General features: G+C 38.4%; 1 protein-coding gene across 1 annotated transcript in view; it reads left to right on the plus strand.

Moving 5' to 3' along the window:
- Window positions 1–19,403, plus strand: part of Cstf3 (cleavage stimulation factor subunit 3) — an 85,333-nt gene that overhangs the window by 42,577 nt on the left and 23,353 nt on the right. Inside the window, exons 4-9 of the mRNA XM_041679113.1 lie at window positions 14,738–14,770; window positions 16,718–16,815; window positions 17,559–17,625; window positions 17,760–17,794; window positions 17,876–18,002; window positions 19,236–19,313. Of these exons, the coding sequence (XP_041535047.1) occupies window positions 14,738–14,770; window positions 16,718–16,815; window positions 17,559–17,625; window positions 17,760–17,794; window positions 17,876–18,002; window positions 19,236–19,313 (438 nt within the window). The remainder of the gene's footprint in view (window positions 1–14,737; window positions 14,771–16,717; window positions 16,816–17,558; window positions 17,626–17,759; window positions 17,795–17,875; window positions 18,003–19,235; window positions 19,314–19,403) is intronic.

The raw sequence follows: 19,403 nt of genomic DNA on the forward strand, positions 1-19,403 counted from the left end.
CTCCTATCAGTATTTCAGTGCCAGAATTACACATGTGTGTCATTGACTTTTATGTGAGTTCCAAGTTTAAACTTGTGTGTTGGGCTTTCATAGTCACGACTTCTACCTGCTGGGCCATTTCCTTGGCACTCAAGGTATTTTGGTAATTATGTTGAGCTGTGTGTGCACACATTTAATCCTAGTTCTCAGGAAGAGGATGGAGTTTTGTGAGCTCAAGGTCAACAAGACCTACAAAATGAGACCCTGTATCAAAAGAAAAAGAAAACTATGTTGAATCTTGTTTTCTGATGAGCGAGCAGAATAATCCTAGTGAAAAGATGATTGTCACAGGCTTTCATTAGCACTTATTATGGAAGCTAAGTACATGTACAAATAATTTTAGAATCAAAGATAATTTTAAAAGGCAAACACAATGAATGGTTCCAAGTAAAAGGGAGATGGGAGGGAAAGCACAGACCGTTTTTTTGATTGTTGAAACAACATTTTTACCTAAAAGCATAATTTGTTTTTGTAGTAAAATTATGAGTACAAAGGGGCAATGTTTATTCCTGCTTTTAGTTCCCTATCTGTATTTTGTATTTGTTTTTTGCTTTTCTGAGACAGGTTTCTCCAAGTGTAGCCCTGGCTGTCCTGGAATTCACTTTGTAGACCATGCTGGCTTCAAACTCAGAGATCTGCTTATCTCTCCCTCCCAAGCACTGGATGAAATTAAAGGCATATGCTCTCCCTCATGCTTTTTTAAATATTAGGACTGGAGGGTTGGCCTGGTAATTAAGAGTACTTGATTTTTCTGTTTTTTTTTTTAGGGGGGGGGTGTTCTTTTCCACGAGTCAAGGGTTTTTCTGTAGCTTTGGAGCCTTCCTAGAACTCACTCTGTGGACTAGCCTGGCCTTGAATTCACACAGATCCACTGGTCTCTACCTCCCGAGTGCTAGGATTAAAGGTGTGTGCCACCATCGCTGGGCTAAGAGTACTTGTCTTGCAGAGGACCAGGGGTCATTTTCCAGCACTCATGGTGGCTCACAACCATCCATAATTCCAGTTCCAGTGCATCCAATGGACACATACATTTGCACTTGCATGTAGGCAAAATATTCATACACATAAAATAAATATTTGAAGTTATTATTTGTATTTACATGTGTATCATATATGTGTACAGGTAACCCTAGAGACCAGAGGAGGTGTTGTTTTCCCCAGAGCTGGAATTAAATGCAGTTGTAAACTACCTAATGTGGCTGGTAGGATTTGAACTCAGGTCCTCTGGAAGAGCAGATGCAAATGCTCTTAACTCCCGATTGGACTCTCTAACCCCTTAATGCTTTTTTGGCAGCTTATATTTTTCACATGGTAGAGTATTGTTCTGATGCTGGGAACTGTTCACAGGACCTCACATGCTAAGCAACTGCTGTACCACACAGCTCAGCCCTAGAAATGGTAGCGTTCTGTATTTTTTAAAACTCACTTGTAGCTGGGCAGTGGTGGCGCATGCTTTTAATCCCAGCACTTCTTATTTCCAGTATTTGATTTTCAATATTTATACATTCACGATGTTTCTTTAGGCCTACCTTTTAGAATTTGTATTTCATTATCAAAGATTGCTGGTAGGATTTTTCAAATTAGCCGTTAGATTTTTAAAAGCTATTCTGGAAGATTCTCCTACTTCTGCCTCTCAGTGCTGGGATTAAAGGCATGAACCATCACTACCAAGATGCACTTCAGATTTGTAAAAAGAGTAGCTAATGAGTAGTTTGGGTACAGGGAATGGGACTGAAAAAATACATCATTTTGGCACAGATGATGATTGCATTATTTGATAAGCATTTTGAAGGTATTTGTAATTGAGTCATTTCATTAATAAAATTGGGAAACTATGAATATAGGATTGAGAAAATGGGTATTGGATCATAATGCAGTTGGTTTGCTTAAGAATGCTCAAGTATTCATTTTATTTTATTTTTTCAAATATAGAATATTTTAGAGTATGGAAACACTAAGTTATTGAATTAAGTGTAAGGTTTATTTCATAGTGCAGATCTTTGGTGACAAGTAAATTCTGGGAGGGTGACAAAGTTGCTTTAAAAAATAGAGGAATATAAAGTCTGAAGACAACTCAATTTGGTTGAATAGTATGCACAAACCACAAAACATGACAAACCCCTAGCACTGGGGAAATAGATGCAAGATAATCTTGAGCTGAAGACCAGCCTTGACACTATTTTTCTGAAAAATAAACACTGAAGGTTGATTATGCTTTGAAAAGTAATAATTGGATTGGTGATGACAAACTACTTCATTTTGTTAGCTAAAATAAGGCTGAATGTAAATGTTCACTGGTAGATAGTGCAAAATTAAATTTAGGCCCAAGCTTTGTGTTTCACAGTCTTGGTTGAGATCAGTATACTTAGCAGTTATTTGACTTTCTTAGCCTGGATAAAAATCTGAGAGCACTAAAATTAGGTTTACAGTGGGGATATTTCTATGCATGGAAAAATGCCAGTGATAGTTCAAGAGGATCTGCTGAAGATCAGTTTGATCAAAACAACCCAACTCTCTTGATTATTGTAAAATTTGTATGGAAATAAAATATTAGAAAAAATATATAACTGTAACAGTAATTGTCTCAGCCTTCCCTGTATGAAGTTCGGTCTGCAGTTCTGAATACATTCTTCCTGTATTGTTATCTCTAGCACTGTAGTACAGATGTAGATATCAAATGTGTATACAAATTTAGTATATTATTTTTAAAAGAAGGTCATATGATTTTGCCCAGAATAGCTTTGAAGGCCTGGGCTCAAGCAATCCTCCATGTCAGGCTCTTAAAGAATGCTTCAACATTAAGTTTGCATTTAAAATAATATGGATATTTCCGTTCTTAATGATTTTGTTTGCTTGCTTGCTTTGTTTTGTTTGTGAGGGCTATTATGTTATCCAGACTGGTCTCAGTCTTCTAGGCTCAAGTGACCCTCCTGCCTCAGCCTCTCAAGTGGCTGAGATTACAGGTGTGCATCATTGCATCTGGGTAGTCTACTCTTTTACTGTGTGTATTTGTTAGAGCAGGGACTGTGTATAGACTGGCCTCAGCTGTTCTCCCTGACTCCACATCCTTGGTTCTGCGAGCACATGTGTGTCCCACTCAAGTGGTTTTTAACTAATTTCAAGAGAACAAAAGATTGGAAAATAACTTAAGTAATGCCTGTAGCCCATTTTATGTGGTGCTAGAAATTGAATCCAAGGACTTAGTGAATGCTAGGCAAACACTCTGCAAACTGAGGTACATACCCAGCACTTGCTATTCTCTATTCTAAATGTGCATATTTGTTCTTTGTTTACTTTTCTTTTATGTATATGATTGTTTTGTCTTCGTGTATGTCTGTGCACAGTATGTGTTCCTAGTGCCTGTGTGGAACCCAGAAGAGGACATCATATCTCCAGGGATTAAAGTTTACAGACAATTGTGAGCTGCCATGTGGGTACTAGGAATCAAAATGAGGTCTTATGCAAGAACAAATGCTCTTAACCATTGACACATCTCTCCAGATCATACGTGCATAAAATGCATTGGGGGAGGGGATACTTTGAGACAGGAGGATCATGAATTGAAGCTATTCTGGGCTACATAGTAACAATCCTCAGTAGTGTGGTTTTGGAGAAGTCTAAACATCCCTGTACCTCATTTTCTTCTTCCTTAAACTTAATTATTTTTTCTTTTCTTTTTTGGTATATGTGTGTGTGTGTGTGAGCTTGTGCACGTGCATGCTAGTGTGTGTGTGTGTGTGTGTGTGTGAGCTTGTGCATGCTAGTGTGTGTGTGTGTGTGTGTGTGTACACGTGTACCATGGCATGCATGTGAAAACTGGATAACAAATTCTGTAATATCTAGTCTCAACTATCTTCCTCCACCATGTCCAATGGATTGAATTTAAGTGGGTTAACTCATCAGCCTCAGACCGGAAGTTTTTTCTAACAGTGACTTAGTTAATGTACTAAGTTAGTTGTTGAATATATGTGATAAATGCTGATAGTGTTACCAGGATTTTGTTAGTGATTTTAAGTCCTAAGAAGTTGAATTGTAATAAATAAACCATGACCTTTTTATTACTAGATCTACTTGTTTTTTGTGTACTTCTTTTTTTGACTGGTGGCATTTTCCACCATCCACTGTTTTTGTTTGTTTTGTATTCTCTGACTTCTTTAATAATATTTTTCTCCTGTTTCTCTTATCTCAAGTACTCTGTGGATTTTCCTTTTCTCTGTCTAAGAATAGATAGTAAGAGTCTTGGCCAAGCTTGTGGCACAAACTTTAATCTCAGGAGGCCAAGGCAGGCAGATCTCTTGTGAGTTTAAGGCCAGCCTGGTCACTTGAAATGGCGAAATTTCAAGACAGTCAGGCAGTCAGGCTACATAAAGGAGACTTTGTTCCAAAATACAAAAACAAAAGAAGGGGAGTCTGGGTGTATTTTTGTCATGTGTTATTTTTTCATGTTTGTAATAAATCATACTATCTTATTTGAAAATGGTCTGTCTAATATAAAATAAACTTTACTATGCAAAAGCCCTCAACAGTTTTCATGTTTGTTCCATGGAGAACTGTTTATTGTTCCTCTGTGTATTACTGGCTCAAGCCAATATTCCCTGACCTACAAATAATAGCTATCCTTGTAACTAATACAGTGTTCTCACTGATCTCTAAACACTACCACCACCATTTTTTTCTGATGAACCATCTCTCCTCCCGCTTACATCATCATTATCACCAGCCAGAAGAATCACAATAATGTAGCCATTACCCACCACACAATGACATCTAGGTGTTTTGTGTATCAATTTTAACTCTGCTTGGTTCTTTTTTCCCTCTGTGGTGGATCTACTACAATTAGCCAACCTGTTTTTTCACTATATATTCTTACTTAACATGGATATCTTCACTGTTCTACAGAATACTTGAGTGTCTCATTTCATTGGGTTATATAAACCCTGCTTGTCATGGTGGCCAGGATTCCCTCTCATTAAAATCTTTTAAAATATCTACTTTTCATTCCCCCTTTCCTGAATTTCTTAGGATATACAGCATATACAGAGCAAAAATATTTTAAATTCATTTTTGTATTTGGTCTTATGTTTCCAATTAAGTTATAAGATGGAGAATTCAGTTATAGTATATCCACTTGGTAAAAAAAATAACAAGTACACATGATAAACACTTTGTTGAGAGGTGTTAGGAATCGTGGGAAACATGTGCCACCACTTGAGCTGTACCTCCTAGCCCTCAGACTCAGGAAAGCAAAAAGGATTAGTAGTACTCGGTGATCAGTACAAACAGCCCAGAGGGAAGGACGTTTAGTGTAGGCATAATTTTATAAAAGAGAATAATTTTAACACATTTAATTATAGTTATAATAATTCACAGGGGTCTAGAATATCTGGTTATAATTGACAAGTTGTTAATTTTATGAAAGTGAAGTCCTTAAAGCAGATGTGGCATCTTTGAATGTGGCCAACCTACTAAGTCTTGGTGTGTACAGCATTATAGTGATCCAACTATATTTATACTTTAATTTTCTTATTGTTTCTTTTTACAGTGTGAGCTCTTTACCACTGAGCCATGCCATACCCTTAGCTACATTTATATATATAATTAATGGAGAAATTATAGCTTACTTAAGCAATAAATGTTATTATTGGAAAAACTAAGAAATAGAAACTGGCAAAACTTGAAAATTGTCTTTTTTCTTCAGTTGTTGAATTGTCTGCACAATTAAAATAGGACTCCCTGAGTTAAAGCTCAGTTTTGTCCATCAGTGCTCAAAAGGGGAGAAAGACTTGCTATATGGTGTTCATATAATTGCCTGCTGAATAAAAATTGATTAATATACAGATACCACTTGAGCTGCAACTCCTAGACAACTTTATCGTAAAACTTTTGAGTGAGGCACAAAGAACTGTCACAACCACTTAAACAACTTGAAAATGTATTTGAGTAGGTTTTTAAAGTAGATTCTCCATATGCAACCTTAGTTGTCCTGGAACTCACTTTGTAGACAAGGCTGGCCTCAAAATGTGTGCTCTTACTGCCTCTGCCTTCTGAGTGCTGGGATCACAAGTGTATACCACAATGCCTGGCCCATTTATAGTTATTGTTTTATATTTTGTAATCTTCCTATAATTTTCACTGTATTAGGGGATTGAAAAGCCAAATTGTAGTGGAAAAATGTTCAAACTAAGAATTTAGGCTGGACAGTGGTGACACATGTCTTTAATCCTAGCACTTGGGTGGCAGAGACACCGTGAATTTCCATGAGTTCAAGGCCAGCTGGGTCTACATAGCAAGGGCAGGCTTCAAAGCTATGTAGAGAAACCTGTCTGAGGGGGAGGAAAGGGGATAATTTAGGATTTTGTTTGTTTTGAGATTTCAGGATTAGAGCTAAGCTCACTTTTTCTTTATTCCTTCCATTTATTTATTTGGTTGGTTGGTTTTTAGAGACAGGGCTTTTCTGTGTAACCCTGGCTGTCCTGAAACTACCATTGTAGACTAGGCTGGCCTAGGACTCAGAGATCCTCCTGCCTCTACCTCCCAAGCGTTGGGTCTAAAGGCGTGTGCCACCACTGTCCAGCCTAAGCTACTTTTCATAATTAGAATTTGATGTCCTTGACCCTCATACTCAAATTAGTCCTAAGACCCATAAAGTGTGCGGATTGCATTCAGAGTGGAAAAGACTGTGAGAACAAGTTGGAAGTACAGGCCCGCAATTCTGTTTATCATTTAGTGTAAACAGCTGCCTTAAGAAATCCTTACTTGTTTTGCTCAGTACTGTCTAAAAACCTTTTTTGACTTGTTCCAAATAGTGAATTTGTGAAAACCCCAACAAAATATATAGACTATTGGAGATTGTTTTGCTTAGGTATTTTGTGACAAAGGATGGGTTCTTGTTATGTAGCCACTTGCCTTGTACTTTGTCATATAATTCTGGGTACATGAATGCAGATTTCTATAGAGACCAGAGGTGTTAGATAACCATCTAGAATTATTTTTTAAGATTTATTTATTTGTATTATAGTGTTCTGCCTGCATGTATGCGTGCAAGCAAGCCAGAAGAGGTCATTACAAACAGTTAACTGGGAATTGAACTCAGGACCTCTGGAAGAGCAGCCAGTGCTCTTAACCTCGAATCCATCTCTCCAGCCCAGATCACCATCTATAATTATTTTACAAATATATAATTATTTTACAGAAGGGTATGAAATGAAATAAGATTATGAATGTGACTGAGAATTTTTATTTTTTCAGACAAGGTCTTTACTGTATTTCTGGTTGGGCTGGAAATTACTATGTAGACATGCCTCTGATTTGCCCCCCCACACACACACACACCCTAGATGCTGCCCAGCTTGTGAATAAGAATATTTATTTATGTGTAATTGTAAATAAGATGTTTCTTACTCCAAGTTTATACTTTTTTTATTGTTAGTAGGATTTTCCAGAACGTGAACCTTTCAGATGGTTTACAGTTCCAATCCTTTGAATGCCTTTTGAAGCAGACATTACCATTCCTATAGTGTAAACGGCAAAGCTGATGCTGGCAATGTTAAATAGTTAATACAAATTGATCATGTTCTTTTCATTTTATTACAATGGAAATTTTACTCCCAAAGTAAATTAAGAATAATTGCTCAATTATTTTAAAGATTTTTTTGGGGGGGGGGGTGGGAGTAGGGTTTTGAGACAGGGTTTCTTTGTAGCTTTGGAACCTGTCCTGGGACTTGCTCTGTAGACCAGGATGGCCTCAAACTCACAGAGATCCACCTGCCTCTGCTTCACAAGTGCTGGGATGAAAGGTGTGTGCCACCACAGCCCCACTAAAGAATATTTTTTTTTTTTTTTTTTTTTTTTTTTTGGTTTTTCGAGACAGGGTTTCTCTGTGGCTTTGGAGCCTGTCCTGGAACTAGCTCTGTAGACCAGGCTGGTCTCGAACTCACAGAGATCCGCCTACCTCTGCCTCCCGAGTGCTGGGATTAAAGGCGTGCGCCACCATCGCCCGGCTTAAAGAATATTTTTAAGGGGCTAGAAAAATGACTCAGCAGTTGAGCACTGTCTTCTCTTCCAGAGGGCTTGAGTTGGGGTCTAGCATCCACATTGATAACTCACAATCAAATGTAGTTCCAGTTCCAGGGTATCTGACTCTTTCTTGTGGCCTCTGAGGGTATTCTATACACATGGTGCATAGACATACATGCCAAATACCTATGCACATAAAAAATTACTTGAAAAAAATACTTTTGTTCCTTTTATTTTTATTTATTTGAAACAGGGTTTCTCTGTAGCTTTGGAGCCTGTCCTGGAACTAGCTCTTGTAGACCAGGCTGGTTTCGAACTCACAGAGATCTGCCTGCCTTTTTCTCCTGAGTGCTAGGATTAAAGGCTTGTGCCACTACTGCCTGGCCTTTAAATACTTTTAAAATAATGAGAAAATTAGGGTGGGAATTTGGTTCAGTTGGTAAAGTGTTTGCTTTGCAAGCGTAAAGATCTGAGTTTAGGGCTAAAGAAATGGCTCAGTGGTTAAGGGTATATATTTATTCTTGTACAGGTCTTGAGTTTGATTCCCAGCACTCGCAACAGGAAGCTCACAACTGCCTGGAACTCCAGTCTTAAGGACTCAACACCTCTGACTTCCTTGGTCATGTACACAGAAACACATACATTCACCGTGTGTGTGTGTGTGTGTGTGTGTGTGTGTGTGTGTGAGAGAGAGAGAGAGAGAGAGAGAGAGTTTAGATCCCCAATAACCACCTAAAAGCTGAGTACATCCTATCTATAATCCTAAGCAAAGACGGGTGATAGATCCCTGGAGCTAATCAGTGAGCTCTAAGAACAGGGTCAAAAACAGGACGGGGGGGGGGGGGGGGGGGGGGGGGGGGGGGGGGGTCAATGAGATTGCTCAACAGGTAAAAGAGTGCTTTGTTGTGCTAGAGCAACCTGCAGGCAGCCCCATTGCCTGGCCTTGCCTGTAGGCTACTGACACTGAAGTGGGTAGTGGCACAGTAAAAAAAAAAAAAAAAAAAAAAAAAAGAAAGAAAGAAAAAGTGCTTTGTTGTCAAGCCTGATGATCTGAGTTTGACCTCATTGTTGTGGGATATTAGTACGCTGCATGAAAATGTATTGCTGTGATACATTTGTATATTGGTTAAAAAGTAAGCTGAAGGGCCAATAGCTAGAAAGAGGTTAAGCAAGACTTTTGGGGACAGAGAGGGCAGAGTCACCAGACAGGTAAGAAACAGGAAGTGCAAAATGAAAAAGAGGTAATGCCATGTAATATAATCTAAATTAAAATAAATGGGTAATATAAGTTTTAAGAGCTAGTGTGACAAGCCTAAACTAAAGCCAAGCATTTGTAATAATAATTCCCCATGTCATGATTTGGGGGTTGGTGGTCCAAGAAAGTAGGGGTGGAAGGAGAGGAGAGACTCCCACAAGTTATTCTCTGACCTCTACATGCACATACACACACACACACGAATATGTTCTCATATACAAATAAATAATGAGAGTATATCTGTTATGGTGTTTTTGTCAAGATTGGTTTATTAGAGGAATTCTCAATATTCGTTTGTTGAATTATGATTGACAGTGACTATGATTAATTTTACATTAATCAAAAGTATATTTTTCTGCATATATTTGTTATGGTAATACCAATTAAAGAAATAATCAACTAGCAGTGGTGGCACACACCTTTAATCCCAGCACTGGGGAGGCAGAGGTAGGTAGATCTCTGTGTTCCAGGACAGCCAGGTTACACAGCGACACACTGTCTTGGGGAAAGAAAGAATTCAGGAGATAGGACCAATTTTTGTAGGGAAACTACATAAATTATGTATGGACCTTTTGAGGACAAAATCCTTTATTACTGAGTGCTATGACAACTGTTTAACCACCTTATGTCTGCTTCATTGTTTATCAAATTATTTTTGATCATGGTTTCATAAAGATGAATTATGTTACATACAGTACTGACACCCATTTATCATGGTCTGATGGAAATCCCTCTTAATTAGCTAGTGTAGCTAGTTCATTTTATATGAGTGCACATAATCCATGCTATGAGGCATCATAATTTATTATACTATTTAAATTGTGGGCATTTATTTTGCACTTATTTATGTTTACAATAGCCCTGTACAAACACTTTATTTATCCTGCTACTTTTGTTTCTTTGGGATGGATCTTAGGACTGGAATTGTTGAGTCTCTTTTCTTTTAATTGAGCTAGAGTCTCGTGTGTCCCAAGCTGGGTTCAAACTTGCCATGTGGCCAAGGATAGCTTTAAATTTCTGATCACCATGCCTACACTTGTCAAATGCTGAGGTGTGCCCGGCAGTGGTGGCACACGCCTTTAATCCCAGCACTCGGGAGGCAGAGGCAGGCGGATCTCTGTGAGTTCTAGGCCAGCCTGGTCTACAAGAGCTCGTGCCAGGACAGGCTCCAAAGCTACAGAGAAACCTTGTCTCGAAAAACTATAAAAAAAAAAAAAAACATGCTGAGGTGACAAGCATGAGCCACCATATCTGATTTATGTGGTGTTGAGAATCAAACCCAGGGCTTCATACTACTGCTAGTCAAGCACTCTACCAACTGAGCTATGAACAACTTAGGTTTTGTATTGTTTTTCTTTTAATGGCTGTTACCAGTGTTTTTTCCATAAAGGGTATGTCTTGCTTGGTCCACTAGTGTATAATTTTTCCTTGTATGTCTTTGATAGTATTAACCCCTTTTTTCTATTTTCGTTTGCTTGTTTTATTTTTGTTTGTTTTTTGAGACAGGATCTGTCTACATAGCCCTGGCTGTCCTGGAACTCATTATATAGGTGAGGCTGACCTCCAACTCACAGAGATCCTTCAGTCTCTACCTTCTGAGTGCTGGGATTTAAGGTGCACACCACCAAGCACTGCTTAATACTCTTTTAAAGTTTTACCATTGAGGTGAATGTAAATTGATATGTAGGCTCTTGGTTTATCTTTCTCACTTGGAAGTTTGTACATACTGCCTTACGGTTTTTAACTTTGCGTCTGTTGGGAGTTATATGTTCATCTTCTTGGGTAGTTTGGACAATGAGTAATTTGGTTTTTCTGACCACTTGGAAGACCTGTAAGTAATTTCATCTGCATATAGGGAGCTGGTGAGTTAAACTTCCCCTCTTCACACTCACCTGCAACACCACTCTCCAGTGATCAGGTGTGTGTCCTCCGGTTTCGTGGATGTCAAAGAGTATTTGCATAGAGGACAGGGAAAAAGACCAAGAAGCTGTTCATTGCTTTTCTACCCCAGAAGAAAGTTAACACCAGCTTGCCTTCTTTTTTTTTTTTAAGATTAATTTTCGTTTTATGTTTATGGGTATTTTGCCTAAATATATCTATTCACTGTCTGGAAACAGTGTCCATGGAGGACAGAAGGTGTCAGATCCTCTGGCACTAGAGTTACTGTGGGCTGTCATGTGGGTGCTGGGACAAGTTCTCTGCAAGAGAAGTAATTGCCTTCAACTGCTGCTGCGTACATTGGCCTTTAAGAAACAAAAGCAAACCTGAACCAAAAAGGCAGACTAAGTCCTTCCTACCAAAGCGTGCGTTCTTGGTTGCTTGGTAAAGAACTAACAGCCTGCTTGCTGTCTATAACTGCTCCTCCATAGTCAGAGAGGAGTCAGCTTCTCTGCCAGCACAGGTCTATGAAGCAGAAAACAACCAAAGTGTAGCAACAGGAAGAATATAAACTAAAACTGACACAGGCTCCCAACCAAACAGCTACTAGAAGAGGAGAGTTGGGAAAAATAAGTTTAACACAAGATTCAAAATGCATTATTGATTGGTGCAAACCTGGTGCCAGAAATCATTAATTTGTTAACCAAATACAGTATCATTACTTAAATTGAAGTAGAATGGTCATGCACAGACTTAATTACCTGGAAAATCTAGCAGATAAACTTTAAGTAAAAAAAGTAAAAAAAATATTTTGAGCCTATAACCAGAAGACCCTAAGTGTAGAAAGAAAAAGGAACAATGGAAAACAGACCATAATTTTAAAAGTTATTGTTTTGTCATTTTTTTGTTTTTGCTTTTGCTTTTTGACAGGATTTCACTATGTAGCCCTGGTTGTCCTGGAACTTGCTCTGTAGACCAGGTTGACCTCAAACTCAGAGATATACCTTTCTCTGCCTCCCAAGTGCTGGAATTAAAGATGTGCGCCACCATGCCCAATCCAAAAAGAAAAGAAATTTGAGTGGAAAAAAAACCCTTGAATTTACAGGTTCACAACCACTTTTGAGTTAGAGTTAACACCCACTTTATGAGATGAAGCCCATATCAGGCAAAGAACCTGAGTAGATGGGTCATGGGCCTTTGGAAGAAACCTACTAAAATTATTCTTCTAATGAACGTAGCAATAAAATGATTCCAAATGACACACTGCTATCTACATAGAGCAGAGCATCACTCAACCTACACCAGAGAAGTTACCATACCTGGAGAGATTTTGGAATGCCCAGTCCTGAATGGGATGTCTTTATTGGACCTCTTCCCTCAAAGCTCAGGGATCTAAATGGAAGAAGGGGGGCAGAAGGTTGTAAGAGCTGGAGTGCTGGATGATTTTAAGGAAACATCATTGTTCAGACACAGCAGTGCAAATGCACATATGATCTCACAAAGATAAGCCTACAAAAGCTCAAGCCTGACAAAATCCCAGCACAGGAGAAGTGGGCACAAAGTCCCATCCCAAACTAAGAAGCTGTTTGCAAATGATAGGTGCTGGGAGAGGGGTGACGATGTAGGTGTATCAACCACACTGCAGGGCAAGCCCCATAGTCAGGAGTAATTGGCCAGCACAATCAGGCTCCTTGGTTTTCAGTGGCTTTTTGTTTGTTTGTTTGTTTGTTTTTAAGAGAGAAAATAGGAAGTTTGGGAAAGGATGGTAGGGAGGATATGGGAAGAGTTTGGAGATGGGAAAGAATAAGGCCCACGCCTTTAGTCCCAGACCCCTGAAGGCAGAGGCAGGTGAATTTCTGTGAGTTCAAAACTGGCCAATCTATGCAGTGTTCCAGGAAAGCTGGAGCTATATAGTGAGACCGTGTCTCAAAAAAAGATAATATTCTAGGAGTTTTTTGCACAGTCCTGATCAACAGCTCAAAAGAGGGCTTCTCATGCCTGTTTGGGGGTTTATGTTTGATTGTCCAAGAGACTCCCAAAATATAGGCTATTGTTTAAAACACCATGCACTTCAGACACAGGGCCCAAAGTACCCTGAGCTGGATATAACCTAAAATCTGTTTCCCTAGGACTATCTTTCATGGTATCGGGTGCCATGTAAGCTTCCAGAGGAGGGAACAACCAACACTGCTACCCAGCTGTGATGCTTATGAACCACAACCATGACCAGCATGGCACAATAACCCTAATGATACAGTAGTGGCATGCAAACATTGGCAGTAACTAACAGCTCTCTAATTGGACTTTCCGTGTTCAACAATATGGAAATTATACCTGGTATTAGAAACCTAGCCAGTACATGGGGCTAGTGAATTCATGGATCCTGGAGGAGAACCTATAGCCTCTACTTTACTAAACCAGCATAATCAATCCCTAACTACATTCTCAAGTTTTGTCCATAAAGCCACAGAGAAGTGTAGTCCTTGCCCCTTGTCAAGGAAAATTCTCTTTGCATTACAGAAAACTGTAACCAATCAAATGTGAAGCTCAGTCCCAACTGGTACATCTCCAACACAACTCTTGGACCTTAAACTCAGGGGTAATTGTGGAAGAAAGGATGGAAAGATTGTAAAAGCCAGAGGAATAGGGTGTTTTGCTGTAAAATGTGTCTCTTAGGAAAGTCAGAAACCACACCCATTAAGTCTCACCAACAGCAGCTAACAGGGAGTATACCAATAGATATGCTAATGTGGAAAGGAGACCACTCAGGAGGCCTCAGCCTTACACAAAGAACTACAGACAACCAAGGAACACTGAGAGCAGGCAGATAGTCTTCCCCAGGGAGGAGCACACCAATTGGTTATCCAGTATCAAATGGTTAGTCCTGAAAACATACAAGTTTCATCATACAGACTGAGCAAGTTGTATTTATGTATTAGGAATACATGTAATATATGTATGTGTGTAACAATAATGAAAAAGAGGCCATGAATTTGAAAGCAAGAAAGTATATATGGAAGGGTTTGAAGATATAAAAGAGAAGGGAAGAAATGATGTAATTATGTATATGTATATATACAGTATGAAATTCTCAAAGAATAAATTCTAAAGAATTACAAGTTTAAAGAGTATGTGGTGGTGACACATGCCTTTGATCTCAGCACTGGGCTGGGAGGCAGAGGTAGGCAGATTTAAGAGTCTGAGGCTAGCCTGGGCTACAGAGCAGGTTCCAGGACAGCCAGCTCTACATAGGGAAAACTTATCTCAAAGAAAAAAAAGAAGGTTGGGGGCATGCTTAATTTTAAGCAGAAATTAGTGGTAGTGATAATAGTAATTGACGGATAATAAGTGATTACTTGGAAACCAGTTCTCAATTGAAAGTTCTAGATCACATGTGTGCACCACTCTATTTGACTTATTTGGTTTTTTTGAAGGAAAAATTTGTAAGATTGGTTAAAACAATGGTCAAATTAGTAAAAAAAAAAATGGTATGTTGATACTGTTAAAAGAAGTTACATTGACTCTATGTTTTCCTTTGTTTCTCTTCAGATTAAAGCTAAAAATTATGACAAGGTTGAAAAGGTAAGTTCTCTTAAATATATTTTGAAATTTAAGAGTTTCTATATGACTAATATGGTAAATAAATATAGTAAAACAATTTTAAGTTATTGACTCCAGTTATAAGCTTCACTTAGAAACTTAACTATTCCTTAGCTTTCAGGAAATATAAATTAAAGCTACTTTGAAATTCTAATTCATTCCTGTCAGATGGCTAACACCAAGAAAAAGATGTCAATAAATTCTGTTGAAAATGAGAAAAGAGGGGCTGGAGAGATGGCTCAGTGGCTAAGAGGTCCTGAGTTCAATTCCCAGCAACCACATGGTGGCTCCAAACCATCTGTAAAGAGATCTGGTGCTCTCCTCTGGTGTGTGGGTATAAATGGAGGCAGAAAGTTGTCTATATAATAAATCTTTAAAAATTAATTAATTAATTAATTAATTAAATAGAAAATGAGAAAAGAGAATTGTTAAGTACCATTGTTAGTGGGGTGTAAAGTAGTGCAGCCCTGTGGAAATCAGTATGGAGGTTTCTCAAAGAATGAGAAGCAGGAGCCAGGACTGCCGATCAGTCTCCAGCAGTGCATATAAAAGCCAGACACTGAACTGGGCGATGGTGGCGCACACCTTTAATCCCAACACTAGGGAGGCAGAAGCAGATGGATCTCTGTGAGTTTGAGGTCTATAGAGAGAGTTCCAGGACAGGCTCCAAAGCTACACCAAGAAAGCCTGTCTCGAAAAAACAAAAAAACAGACATTGTAATGCACACCTGTAATCCCAGCCTTTGGGAAGTGGAGGCAGAATCAGAAAGTCATTTGTTAGTACATAGCCTGGGTAACATGATCTCAAACAGCAGCAAGGTATGTAGTATATAAGTTTTAATCTTATCATGTGGGTCTCTGAGTTTGAGGCTAACCTATTCTACATAGGGAGTTCCTGAACAGCCAGGGATACATAGTGAGACTCTGACTCAGAAACAAATAAATATCTATTATGTGATCCAGCTATATCACATTTGGGCATATACTCAAAGAACTCTGAATCCTACAATAGAGACATATGCACATCCATGTTTATTGCTGTACTGTTCACAGCAGAAGAAGTGGAACCAGCCTAGATGTCCATCAACAGATGAATGGATAAAGAAAATACAGTACATATACATAGCGAAACCATTACATTTGCAAGAAAGTAGATGAAACTAGATATCACATGTTAAAAAAAATAAACCAGACTCATTTTTCTTTCATGGGGATTCTAGATATGGTTGTGTGGGCAGGTGTGTATGAGAAAGGGAGAATTAGAAAGGGGCCGAGAGAGAAGAGGAAAAAGGAAAAAGAAAAGTAAGTGTGTGGCATACATTAGCCATGAGAGCAGAGGGGAGCTATTGAGAGGAAGGGAACCAACAGGAATACCGGGAGATGGGGAGGGATGAGGGACCAGTGTCAACAATAGCAAAATATGAAAATGCCTCAATGAAATTCCTTTCATATGCTAATTTAAACTGAAGAAAAGTTTAGAAAAAAAGTGATTATATTTGTTTACTTATTTACTTATGGTTCTGAGAAGAAAATGACTATACTTGACAAATTCATAAGCATGATTTTAATTGTCTAAACTGAAAGGAGGGGATTGCATTTGCCTTTTACAAAAATTTTAAAGAGCTTTTTATTCTATGTGTATAAGTGTTTTTGCCTGTGTGTGTGTACATACTATATACACACATTTGTACACCATATGCATGTCTGGTGCCCACAGAAGTGGGCATCTGAACCCTGAAACTAGAGTTACAAATGGTTATGAGCAAACCTAGGCCCTCAGTCAGTGCTCTTAACCACAGAGCCATCTCTCTATTTATAAGAAAAGTAATTTCTGAAAAGACCTGACTTTGTTTTTTAATATGCTATTTCATTTATGCAAATATGAAATTGATTTAACTGGATGCTGATACTATTTTCTTACATTTAAAGCTATTTCAAAGATGCCTTATGAAGGTTTTGCACATTGATTTATGGAAATGTTATCTTTCATACGTCAGAGAAACCAAGGGTAAACTGCCAAGTTACAAGTAAGTAAAATCATGGTCTTCAGAATGCATGTGGAAGCCAGGTGGTGGTGGTGCACACCTTTTATCCGAGTGCCAGGAAACCGAGGCAAGTGGATCTCTGGGAGTTTGAGGCCAGCCTAGTCTACGGATTGAGTTTCAGGACAGGCAGGGTTACACAGAAAAACTGTAGTGTGTGTGTGTGTGTGTGTGTGTGTGTGTGTGTGCGCGCACGCGAGCGTGTTGGGGGTTGGATGTTGTCTCTAGACACACATTTTTACATGACTCATACTATCTATTGTCTCTGAGTGACAGATGGGAAGAAACCTAAGTATTTGAAAAGTCAGAATTCTCCAAGAAATCAGGAAAAGTGCAAGAAACTTCTTAATGCTGTCTCAGCACCATTCTTGGCAAGTTATATGGTATAAGTTATGTGTACCACTTAAGATGTCCAAGCCAGCTGCTTGGTAGTTAGTTGCCCACTATGACTCCTGCCTGCCTATCTTCACCAACTCTAACCTGATGTTCTCTGATGCATTTTGACAACAGTTTAGGTTTGGTTTTGGTTTTTGATTTTTTTCTTTGTAGCTCAGAGTAGTAGGGGTACTATATAGCCTAGGCTGACCTTGAATTTGCTGTTGCCCAGACTGGCCTTTAGGGTAATGCTCCTGCCTCAGCTTCCTGTGTCAATAACTTCTTGGGAAGTCATGAACCACCATACCCAGCTGATAATAAGTTTTTAAAACTATCTTTTATTTTTATTTCAGAGAAAAAATGGCTCAAGCTTATGACTTTGCACTGGATAAAATTGGAATGGAAATTATGTCTTATCAGGTAGAGTTCATAGTTTTAAATATATGGAAATATAGTTCAGAGGTAGAGTACTTACATGGTGTGCAGGAGACGTGGGTATGTGCTAAAATGTGAAAATAATCAAAAATATATTAATGTTTTGTTTTATTTCTTAGATTTGGGTGGATTACATCAATTTCTTAAAAGGCGTGTAAGTATTGCTTTCATTTTTAATATATAAACAATTGATTTGGCTATAATACAATTAATGGTATTTCTTACCCAACTTCAGGGAAGCTGTCGGGTCTTATGCAGAAAACCAGAGAATAACTGCAGTCCGAAGAGTTTATCAACGAGGTTGTGTTAATCCAATGATCAACATTGAACAACTTTGGAGAGACTACAACAAGTACGAAGAGGTAAATTAAGCCGGAGTTTATTACAAACTCAACATTTTCCTTTTTTGTTTGTTTGTTTGGTTGGTTGGTTTTGGTTGGTTTTTGAGAGAGGGTTTCTCTCCATAACAGCCTTCACTATCCTGGAACACCCTCTGTAGACCAGGCTGTCCTTGAACTCACAGAGATCCACCTGCCCCTGCCTTAAAGGCATGTGCCACCACTGCCCAGCTCAAACTGGTCATTTTAATTAAATTTAGGGAATGTAGCCTTCTAGTCCAGTGCCTGAATGTTAGTGTTCCACAGTGTGTCCTCCTGCTGTTGGGATTTATTTTGCTGCACTATGGATTAAACCCTGAGTTTTATTCATCTGAGGGAATTGCCCTATGATGGAGCTATATACTCCTAGACACATTGTTTTATATTGATTCCAATAAATAATTTATATTTTTATAGTTCTGCAGTAACATTAATGTGCAAGTATTTCTGTGATATATTGGTTTCAAATCCTTTTGATCCCTACCAAGAAAGGTATAGCTGGGTAGGTCTATTTGCAGTTTTTTAAAGAAATCTCTGTATTAACATTTGAATTAATTTATGCTCCCACCAGTAGTGTATAATTGTTCCTTTTGTCCACATCCTTGAGAGCAGTTATGATTTGTTTGCTTAATGACTGCTTTGACTAGATAAGATAGAATCTCATGATTTCATGTCTACTACAGAGCTACAGTAGATCAGGCTGTCTCAAATTCAAATCTCAAATTCAAAGAGATTTGCCTGTCTCTGCTTTCCAAGTACTGGGATTAAAAGCGAACACCACCACTGGCTAAAAATTTTTTATAATTTTAATTTTCCTGTTATGATTTATGTTACAGTGTATTTCTGAGTGTGTGTGTGTTTTAATTTTTGCTTGTGTATGTATCGATATTTTGACTACATGAATGTCTTATACACTGCTTATATGTCTGGTGCTCCAAGAGACCTGAAGAAGCATTGGATTCTCTGGAACTGGAGTTACAGATAGTTATGAGCTACCATGTGGGTGTTGGGAATCAAACCCAAGTGTTTTTAGCTACTAAAGCCATCATGCGTGCTGGTCAAATTTTTTCCCCTAGGCCTAATATATAGTTTAGTGATAGAGTGTTTGTCTAGTTGCCTTGTATGCAGGAGACTGTGTGTTTAGTCTGCAAAACTGTTAAGGAAAAAAAAAAGGAAAGAAAAGAAAAAGCAATTAATAATAATAATTTTTTTCTTCAGGGTATCAATATTCATTTAGCTAAAAAAATGATTGAAGACCGGAGTAGAGACTACATGAATGCTCGACGTGTAGCAAAGGTATGAAATTCTATCAGGCTACTTAATTTAATGTTCTAAATCATGAAAATAATTAGCAAGTTTTCCTATATGATGTTACTCTTGATATTT

The sequence above is a fragment of the Microtus oregoni genome, unplaced genomic scaffold (genome assembly GCF_018167655.1).
Source record: "Microtus oregoni isolate MIOR12 unplaced genomic scaffold, Mior012 000031F_ref0000149, whole genome shotgun sequence".
NCBI lineage: Eukaryota > Metazoa > Chordata > Mammalia > Rodentia > Cricetidae > Microtus > Microtus oregoni.